Genomic DNA, 11,020 nt, shown 5'->3' with positions numbered 1-11,020 from the left:
TACTTTTAACACACACACCATCTTCTTTAAACAGACCATGGTGGGGAATATTAATTGCATCTCTGCTTGGACACTGCCAAGAAAACATGTAAAGTTATACATAGCCCACGGTTCTGTGAAGCTCCCAGGTGCTGGAAGCAGCTTCCCACCACTGGAGAAGCCCACATCCCACACCTGTGTCCCAGCACACCACTGGCTTTTGCTGCTGCACAACCAGTGCTGGGTGGGACGCTCCACTGCACCTTGGGAACAGTACTGGAGCAGCAAAGATTTTTTTTGTTAATAACTTGCAGAATTTCAACACACTGAAAACTATTTTCATCTGGATACTAAAAAAATCTTCCTCAGTGTTCTTTTTAAATGCCTTTTGACAACTGGAGAGGGAAAACAAAGACTTCAAGTTTTCATGTATTTTATTTACAGGCCACACAATACATTTTATATACAAATGGCTTAAAATAACAAAGAGTAAGCAAGCTGAAGCATAACAATTTATTTTAAATTAGGTTGTCTTGACATAACTCCTGCAGTAAAGTATTCTTCACCCTGATAAGCACGTTAATTCAATTTTAAGTCAACCCAAGGTCATTCCATTTTTAAATACAAATTCAAATCAATTTTCTGGCGATTCCTTAATTTCATGACACTTCTGCAAAGGTAGAACATCCCAAAACTATCAAGAAATAGCTAAAATTTCCTCATGTAAAAAACACAGTAACAGAATAGACTGGAAAAATGTATGCAAAACACTTGTGTGTTTTATTAACAAAAAGAAGAAATCAGGAAGTACATGTGAGATTTTCCTCTCTTGGAAACACGGTCCAAGACCTAATCTGCCTGCAGACAAGAGGTATCCTGTGTCACTTCAGTACTTTAGTTTTTACCACACAATTATCTACTAAACTCTTCCAACTGTAAACTTCACCAAAACTGAAACTGCCTCCTGCAACAAGCAAAAGGAGAAGAGCACTCAGAACCGTAAGAACTTACAACACAGCACTTATTGCCTTTGCTTCTAGAAAGCACCTTACGCTACTGCGGGATGGAGAAAATGTAACACAGACCACAGTTTATGGAAACATAAGAAAATATAGAGGTTTGCCATATTAAAATTATTTTGTCCAAGAAATTATATTAATATTTAAGGATACATTTAAGGATGTATTTTTACACCTTTTCCCTAACAGTGCTCCTTCTGTTCAGGATAACAACTAGCAATCCACAAAAGTTGTTTCCTTTTCCTTTGGCTGAGTTTAAGCATTATAATAGTCTAAGTGATTTAAGTCATAGTCATAGCAGTCCAGTTGTGCTCGCTTTCTTCCTCTTGGTATGGCTAAAGACCACTTAATATAAATAATGAAGTACTTCCTACTTGATAGTCCATTATTACAGTATTTCACTATGTTTATTTAGAAATACAAACACACAACACTTACTTTTCGATGTAGTGTCCAGGTCTCTGTAGCACAGAATTGCAGCACAGAAAACGTAACCCCAAAGGAATGGGGGGGAACGTAAAAAAAGCCACAGCTCCACAGAAAAATAACGCAGTTTTCAGAATGTCTACTCTTGCATCAAAAATGCCAGGGCTACATGATGTAAAATGCCAAACTAGTACAGACTCTCTCTGCTGAGTGGAGTTTGCTCAAAAGGGTAAAATGCTGTCAGAAGCTCCTCATCACGTGTTTTAATTCAAAAGAAATGTTGACAGGTAATACACAGGTTGAGTGCAAATGAACGTGGACCTACAGTCAATTAAATCCCACCAGTTCCCTGGCTGCTAACCTGCAGACAACTCTGGGGCCTGGGGAGCGCAGCTGCAGGAACAATCCTCCTGCCACACCTACCAAGGGCTGCTCTGGAGAAGCAGGGCAGAGCCCCTCACCCACGTGCAGCCCATGCATAGCCTCCACCGGCCCAGGAGGAAGGGCTGCCAGCAAAAGAGCCAGGAAGATCCCCTGGGTCACAGAGACTGTAATCTCTTCAGAATTATCACATGTGGAAATACATTAACTTTCCCTCCAAATTATCCCAACACTGTTGTCCCAGGCAAATGCAGTGTTCAAAGTCACAAGCTAAACATCGTTAAACTGGGGAAAAGTCATTGTACAGCAGCCACCTGCCACAGCATGCCAGAGTTTTGTTTCTGATTCATCTGGCAGTCAAGTGTCTATTGCATCTCCTTCTCTCTCCTCACAGTCAGGATTACTTGTGCTCCGGCTGTTGGGGGTTTTACTCATGGCCAAGACTGAAATGCATTTTGGTGGAACAATGTATCAGTAGTGCCAGCCATAAGGAGACTGCACTGTCATTTTACACAGGCAGAGGGGACTGACTTCTCTGCACTAAATGAGGTGAAACTAAACGAGTTGAAAATTTACCTCCAAAAGGGAAGCAGTAGGAGACAAAACATCTTCCTTGCATTTTTTATTGGAAGTCAATTCATTTAGTCCTCTGAGATCTGTTTTCCACTTGAACTTACCTGCGCTTTAGGCCAACCATCACCTGCAGTTACACTGCAAGTGAGTAACCCCAGACTGCACACTTTCAGTAAAAGTAACTGCCTTTAAAAGCTTTGGAAGTCTTTTGCTTGATTCTGGAGGAAAAAAAAAAAAAGTAGCAATCTGTGTATCTCTGTGGGACTGGGTTTTTTAAAGATTAGTAAACAAAGAGCCATATCTAAACGACACTAATGATTTTTGTCTTTATAATTTTACTAGCAGAAAAATGCTACAAGGGTGTCCTTACTTACAGAAAACTATTCAATGCACTGTCATTCACTTGGAGCTTTTCCTTCTCTTACACACAGGCTGCTCAGGTCGTAAGTATTTATTTCTGACCTGGCCACTTTTATTTTCAGATCCCAGGATTTTTTTTTTACTGTGTCTGGTGAAGGCAACTGCCAGACTTGTACGGACACCATATGCAGCAGGACTCTCTCTCTCCACTCCCCATCTGCCAGATCCTCAAACACTACGTAGTTAGCGAGGTGAGTTTCTCCACGCTCCACAGGGTGGGAGTTAGCCATTTAGGAACCAGGATTTTCAATCAAGGCAAAAACACCAACAGCTTTGGCTTCTATTCTGAAAATCCAAAAAGTCACTGACAAGACTACGTTTGTAATAGTGTAAGTAGAAATTTTACTTTTTAAAAAGTAATATTTAAACACTCAGTTACATAAGGTACCGATTTGTCAACTGGATAATCAGTTGGAAAATTGTTTCCAATATGGGCTTCAAAACATTCTTTTACGTACAGGCAAAATATAACCATACCTCCTCTCTGCAGGAGAGAGACCACTTGTTGTCAAAGGAAGGAAAAAAAACATGCTGGAAGTTGTAATTAGTATGAGGAGTGGCTCTTGGTAAGAGTTTTAACTATAATAATTTTATCAGTTGTTCAGAGAGACTCAATTCCAATATTAAAATGTTCCGTGGAATAGCAGATATAAAATCAATTAATTGGCACAATTACAAGTTTACAGAGAATTAGAACTAATGTCAAACGTTTTGCTGTTGCTTTAAATACTGGTCATTTTTCCTTTGGTTACACTCTACAATGCAGTACTTATGGTAAAAAGACAAGAATGTCAGCTTTTCACACAAAATAAAGTAATTACTGCTGTTGACATTTAAGAGAGAAAACTATTTTATCACTTGGTAAGGACATATGAAGTACAGTTTATTTGGCAGAGGAACTAAAACACAACAACTCCAAGAGGGAGCTGAGGAAAAACTACACTCTTCATTCTTCTCCTCACTTTCTACGTTTCTCATGAAGTTCAATTTGGAAATTACGATTTCACCAAGGTAAGATCAGGTCTCTAAGTAACTGGCCCATGTAAAGTAAACAGCACAAGGTTATGACCTATTTGAGTTTCTTATTATCTGAATTTTCTTGTTAACTATCTAGGTTTAGGCATTATGTTCATACCAATCTATAAAGTACTTCCAAATTTTTGCAGACCTTAAGCTTACATGTTAAGGCACTTACCATTCAAGTAAAACAGTTTTTATATAAACAAGCCTGGGAGATGGACATTTTACCAGAACATCCATTCTTTTTTTTTCTTGAAAGAAAAAAAAAAAACATTGACCAAATATTTATAAAATTTTGCATCAAGAGAAAGGTTGTGTTTTATTATCTGAAATGAGCACAAAGTACACCTTCCACAATAACACTGAAAGCAGTGCAAAGACTGACAGTGACCTCTGACTAAAGGTAGTTCTGTAAAAAGAAAAATACCAAATAAATCAGTGCCCTGCTTTGATTGTTGTAAAATTTCCTTTTTTTTTACATAAAAGTTGGTCCAAACTTACAAAAAAAGCACAAATGTGCATAGTTCAGAAGATCTGAAAGAGTGCCATAAAAAGCTGATGTCCCTAAATTTAGCATCCACTTAAAACTGCCAAAATACAAAATAAAATTCAGAACTAGAGTTTGTGAACATGTACAATCAATTTATCTAGTTTTCAGACAGCATGAGTTGTAAGCATTTTTTAATTTTTTCTACTGTATGCAAGACCCTTTTCCACATAAAAATAAAGCTGTTGAATTAACATTATTCAAGTCTGTTGAATTGCTGCTTTAAACGGCAGCTGGGGAGGGGGTGGGGGAAGAGAAGTTTTTCCAGATAAAAATGATGTGCCTGAGGAAAAACAGATACTCAATATGGTAATCCTCTGCCTCGCCCTCTCACTGCAGATGTGCTAATGTGTCCCCTGTATCCTTGAGAATAGCCAGGTCCTTGGGCAGGAGAAGTCCAAGTCTGTCCATGCATGTGGCTGATACCACTGGGGTTTTCCTGCAAATTACTTCCATAGCTATAGTTGTGCATCTTTGAGGGCAAAGAGTGAGTACTCTCTGGCCCCGTGGAGGCATCACTGCTGCTCCCCAAAACCGGGATTGGGCCGTGGCTGTATTCAAACCTATGGTCTTTATCTCCACTAAATAGCATGGGGCCAGTGTTGAGGTAAATGTCTCCATAACCAGTTACTGAGCTGGGAAAGGATTCTGAAAAGGCTGATGGAGGAGGGGCAGCACCAGAGCGAGATGAAGCAGTACTGTAGTTATCCAAAGACTGAATATCTGAGTTTCCAAGGAAACTCCTCCTTTCTAATACTCCCGATGATCCACTTCCTATTCCATCGCTACTGCTGTAACAGGCAGATGAAAAGGACGACGATCCAAAGTTATCCTTGTAGTCTGGGCCTGTTACATAGGAGTCTCTAGCCTGATAATCCACACTCGTTTGTACTGGCTCCTCTGTTGTCGCCTGAGCTTGATGCTGAGCAAGCAGCTGCAGAAGAGCTGCTTTCACCCCCGCGTGAGGATCTGTTCCTGAAGAGTTAGTTACAGGCAAATGCTGATTCTCTGTCCGATAATCAAGGTCTTCATCAGTGAGAGGCGGAGGCTCCGGTGGCTCAGGGGGACGCTGATCTGGAGGCAGGATCCGAGGGCGCTCCTGTTCGGGTGTTCTGTTTAGAAGCCTCATCTCAGGCTGCCTAACCAAATCCTCTTGACCTAAGAAGATGAAAAAGAAAAGCTTTGGAATAAAACCATACAGTAACAGTACCAGAAAGGAAAGGACTTCCCTGGAAAAGCAGGTTTGTTACTTCAATTCTCAATAACTTATTAGTTAAATTTACCAGTAGTTAATACAGATTATTTTGGAGAACAACATTTGGCAACAGCTCATTTGCCTCAGGAACATGATGCAGGTTTCTTCTTCAAGTAAGATTACCAGTAAACCAGTTAAAGAAAAAAAAGTAAGAGTTCCCTAAGAACACTCCACCAAAACCAAATAACCAAAACAAAACTCAAGTAACACATAAACACTAGAAAATTCAAAGAGGGATCAGGAAAGATTCACAAGTAGGATAAAAGTCTCGACAGACAAAAGGCCACCCTATCAAGGAACATCAAAACTCTAGGTTTAAAAAAAAAAAAAAAAAAAGACAAAAAACCACACCACTCAAAAAAAAACCCAAAACCAAAAACCCTCAGAAAATAGCCCCAAAGCACTTCAGAATATTTCTTTCAACAGCTGCAAACCACAAAGCAATATGTACACCACCATACAATAAAAACTGAAACAGCAATCCAAAAAGATGAACAACAGAGCTCTAAACAGGGAGAAGACTATGGAAGCCTCGACTATACCCCAATGGAAACCTTTAGCCACGTGTGCTAAGTTACAAATAGCCACTTACAGAATTGGACACTAAGCAATTGCTCTAGTCAGCATTAAAACCCCCAAATAAAATATCCTCTCACCAAAATATGTTTTACCTAAACGCACAGTCAAAACTGGCAAATTCCATTCATGCATCTGCTAGAAAATACTGTCTTCTCCACCACACGCATCACTAAGAAAACCCAGAATAATGATGGGTGTTTCATCACTAATACCTGTGTACCTCTTAGCATGGGGATCGTAGTTTTCTCTGTCTGCACAGCACCTGTTACACTAAGACACACCTTCTATGATCCAGACATACAACATGACAAAATCAATTTAATCTCCTATACTCACACAGATTCATATGGCAAACATGTTAATTCTCTACCCCAAACCATTACACCTTCACTGCTTAAGGTATTTGCTGGTTAACAATAAAGGCCTTCAGTACCTGCAGACATATATAATGACTTGATCAGATGTGGGTAGCCAGGTGCCGGAGATTCCACGTCGTCCCGGCTGACAGATGCAGGAGTGGAGGGCTCTGGAGGCTGCCTGAGTTGTAATGACATTTCATTTCCTGATCCGTTTTCCTTCTCCTCCAACACAAAATCTTTTTGTTTTGTTTGCTGAGCCTTTATTAACTGAGACAACAGAACAGCAAATGCACTCTGCACAGCTGCCTGGGCAGCATCAGTCTCAACTTTGGGCTGTCCCAGCTGCGCAGGTGGCACGGGAGGCTGGGTGACGATCTGCTGTTTTAGAGGCTCCTGCTCTGGTGGGGGTGGTGGAGGCGGCGGCGGCTGCTGCTGCTGTTCTGACTGTTTTTCACCTGCTGACAAAATTCCAGCAGGAAGATTTATTTTATTTAGTTGCTGCTGAGTCTCTGGGTTTACCTTAATATTCAATACTTGGGCAAACTGTGCCAAACTAACACTTGTTTTAGACTGTAGCAGGTTTAGCAGGATTGCCACTTCATTCTGGTTTAACTGCTGTCCAGTGCTTGTTTTCGCTAAAGACAAAAAAGGTGTTTTTAAGTATTATTTAGAACTTGCACATTTCAGAAACTCAAAAGAAGACTAATCTAGCATGGCTGACACAACAGGCAAAGCATAGGTTTGGACAACATAGAAATGGAATGCTTTTATGTATCAACTGCCTTTGGGGGAGTATCTAAAGGAAATGGAATAGTAAGATCCAATATAAAGAAAGTGACTTCCATGAGGTGCACACATGCACTTGGACAGATGGAAAAACATCAAGATGGAGCTCAATTTTCTGCAACACAACTAAGCTGGGGCTTAAGGCACTTGCTTTAGGCAGCTGTAAGATATCCAATCCCTGCAAAATTTCCTATCTTTGACATATCACATCCCTTTAAAAAGCAGCAATCTGCAAAATGCATTTCCAGTCATATTCTGGCCCATTCTAATTCAGCATCTGAGTTCTAACACCTGCACAAGCGACCAGGATCTAGGTGGCCCAGGAGCTCAGGGTATAAATGCAAAAGCAAGTGCTGTGTCTGAAGGATGAGAAGTCCATCACTCAGTAGCAGGAAACATGTAATGATAAACAGTTTCTTCATTTAAATGGAGTTTGCCACAAATAAGAAGAGATTATGATGATGCAGGGCCATGAATAAGGAGGTTGGGATATCGAAATAATCTATTAGCTTCAAACCACCTGTTGTGGTGGTTTATTTTGAAAGAAGTGAAGCAGCATGGATTTAAACCAGCCCTAGGAGTAGATGGCTTAGAGATGAAAGTAGTTAAAAATTAGAAAATGAGTATGTGTGTGTGTGAGTGCGCTGGCAGAGCCTTGAATGTTTTTTAACTCAGACCAGCATGAACACATTCTGTCCTTGTGCTTGTTTACCAATATATTAATTCACAACAGATTAAAAGCCATGCACAAGAAAAAAGGTCACACACACAAAAATATTAAGTATTTGCCTTGCAAGATTTAAGAGCAGCACAGCTGGACAGTGCTGCAAAACCCACTACTGGTGGATGTGCACCACGATACAAGACTTGGAACTACTCGAGCAGGATCCAGGCAATTAAATTATCTCTTTATATAGATACAAAACTAAAACCACATTTAATTTGGCAATACAGAAAAATCTTGTGATTTATAATGTCTTGTACTGCTGTCTCATTCAGATGTTGTGATTAACAGTCGATTTTGTCACATCTGAGGATGGTATACTCAACACTACAACTTCTCTCAGACTCTCAGTGAAAATTCATCAGAAAAATGCCAAACAGAGAAACTAATCTACCTGTTCTGTAGCCTTTGGTTAGTTTCAAGTTCATTCTAACAGCAAACTGTACTTGGGAAATCTGGCAGTTTCTACCAGAACAGAATTACTGAGCTCTACACAGCTCCTGTTAAATTGCAAGATGCCTTATTGATAATATCTACAGGGCATTATGACTTCTAGAGGTTTTTTGTTTAATACAGAAGACACCTCTATGCTCCTCTGCAAATTAAAATGTCTTCTACCTAGATATATTTTTCTATGTACATAGGGGTAAAGAGCAACATAGGTCTGAATAATTATTTTTCATGGTTAGTAGTAATGACTAATAAACTAGTTTCTCATCAGGCTACCTGTTATAAAAGCACAAAGAAAATAACGACTGTCCTTTGGACTCTTTAAACTTCTAACACAGTTTTCATTTGTGGGGGAAAAAGGGTTGCAGAAAGTCATTCTTGAAAATGCTGCCAAAACTTTAACCTAAACATAAGAGTATCAGGAGCTCACAGTTGGTTTACAGTGAGAAACTGGATGAACAGGAGCAAGAGGCAGTAAGTTGCAATAAAATGTGATCAAAATAAATTTTCTATATATCTTTGTAAAGATTATTTGGAGCTCTGTTCTACTGTTAAATTAAGAGTTGATTCAAGATGGTTAGTATTAAAGACTTTTCAGGCACTATGACTGCATTAACTGTTTGTTTTTCAGCTGAACTCCTATATCAATGCCATAGGATTTACGGTCACTTTGCACAGTAAAAAATGGTTTACATTAATCTTCCAAGGTATCCATTTGGTGTTGTTACTCTGTGTATTTCTACATCTTGTAATATAACATCTAAAGTTTTTAGAGGTGTAATCCAAGTAGAAGGTAATTATAAGAACTGAAAATATTACTGACCAAGTGCTACACTAGAGTTGCCCTGAGTTTTGAGTTGGGAAGAAGTTTGCATGCCTTGTGGGGTGTTGGTTCTGCTTTCATCCATGCCTAAGGACAGATCCTTCCTAGGGACTTTAGCTGCTGTTGAGTCATCAGTCATGCCCATCTGCTTCTGCCTTCTGCGTTTCTTACTCCACAGCTCATGGCAATCCTGCCACAAAGGAAGGCTGCAAAGAATGATTAGAGATAATCAGTTTTATCCCAGAACTATTTTTATTTTGTTAAGCTATACTGGTAAAATAAATATTTAAATTATACGTAATGTATAATTACGTTATACATAATGTAACTTCTGAAATATGAACATACTGGAATTCAGAAATACATCAGAAAACACTCAAAAGCCAGCAAAATCTCAGATCTGCTTTTTCTGGCTGAAATCTCTTCACCGATTGCCTGTTTCAGAAGCCCAAGTCCTTCCAGCAGAAAAGGGGAACATGTATCTTAAAATGAGAATGTTATTTTCTTGAATTCATACTTATGAAGCGCCTAATTATTTGTGTAAATCAAGACTTCAAAATCGATGCTGCACACTTGCTACAAAGTAGCATAGCAGATAATAAAGTTATCAATATGAAAGTAGTTTTTTCAGGGTCCTTCTGTCCACCTGCCGCATTCGATCAAGTATTTGTCCACAATAACAGACATGGCTATCTAGTATTTATAGTGTAGAGCACAGCTGGACAAAAAGGTAGGAAGAAAAAAAAAAGTTGCAGAAATAAGTTGCATGAATAAATAGCATTTAACACTAGCAAAGCTGGGATACTAGGAAGAACAAGGGATGTCTCAGTCCTTTAAGACAGACAGAGGCAGAGGCAGAAGTCTCCTAAGAAATTCATCAGCCACTAGTTGGGTCCTTCCATTACAGTTTCCTGCAGACAGCTCAATTTTGATTTCCTATGGAACATGAAGACCCACCCATAGATAACAGGAATACTGAGATAGGTAGTTAAAACAGTGTTTTATGTTTTCCTATTACATATTAGCAACTGTCTTAGCAGTTCTGTCACCCAGGAACACAGAGAAAATTAGGTGACAGATGACAAGAGACATTGGAAAGGCAATTATGACACCTGCTTTACTCTCCCTCCACATAGCATGTCAAAGACTAGCCAAGTATTTTCTGAAAAACAAGTGGAAACAAGCAAGAACTCACTGCAAGAAATATCCTACCATCCTTGCCATCAGCACTGTCATTGTCTTTGAATGAGTAGCTGCTTCTTCCTAAAACAGAACTTCAGTCTTTCAAGAGAACACTCAACACTTTCCTCTGCATGCTGCAAGAAGTGAGTGTAGTTCTTAATTTTTTAAAAGGGCACCAATGACTAGTTTGTTTTCAATTACCATATATCACATTCTAGAATGGATGCATTACATGTCCTTGAAGAATAAAAATTCTTCCCATTCACTTACTTTAAAATGCACATAAAGCAACATTCTGTACAAGTGGTTCTGAGACTCAGCAAACAGCCTAAGATTGCTGATTTCTGATTTTCACACAGTGATATAGTCATATTCAGGCAAGGAAACCTCTTAGCCTCATGTTTCAGGAGCATTAGTAGCATGTGCCCAGAAAGGCTGTGAAGTCTCACTGGAGATATTCAAGAACCACCTGGACATAATCCTGTGCTCTGGGATGA

At 39.3% G+C, this 11,020-nt stretch overlaps 1 protein-coding gene across 6 annotated transcripts in view; it reads right to left on the bottom strand.

The window, feature by feature from the left end:
- Positions 1 to 395: 395 nt before the first annotated feature.
- Positions 396 to 11,020, bottom strand: part of CDK13 (cyclin dependent kinase 13) — a 47,943-nt gene continuing 37,318 nt past the window's right edge. Inside the window, exons 12-14 of one of the 6 annotated variants that reach the window (XM_050330219.1) lie at positions 9,342 to 9,547; positions 6,633 to 7,016; positions 396 to 5,523 (exon numbers count right to left, since the gene is read on the bottom strand). In XM_050330219.1, coding sequence (XP_050186176.1) covers positions 4,667 to 5,523; positions 6,633 to 7,016; positions 9,342 to 9,547 — 1,447 coding nt within the window. In that variant the 3' untranslated portion in view covers positions 396 to 4,666. Of the gene's footprint in view, positions 5,524 to 6,632; positions 7,194 to 9,341; positions 9,548 to 11,020 lie in introns of all 6 variants that reach the window. The other 5 variants (XM_050330227.1, XM_050330215.1, XM_050330229.1 and 2 more) reach the window with 5 other exon arrangements.

Source organism: Myiozetetes cayanensis, unplaced genomic scaffold (assembly GCF_022539395.1).
Source record: "Myiozetetes cayanensis isolate MyiCay16 unplaced genomic scaffold, myiCay2020 scf1, whole genome shotgun sequence".
Taxonomy (NCBI): Eukaryota; Metazoa; Chordata; class Aves; order Passeriformes; family Tyrannidae; genus Myiozetetes; species Myiozetetes cayanensis.
Note: the sequence above shows the minus strand (reverse complement) of the source record. Positions and strands in the feature narration are given on the sequence as shown.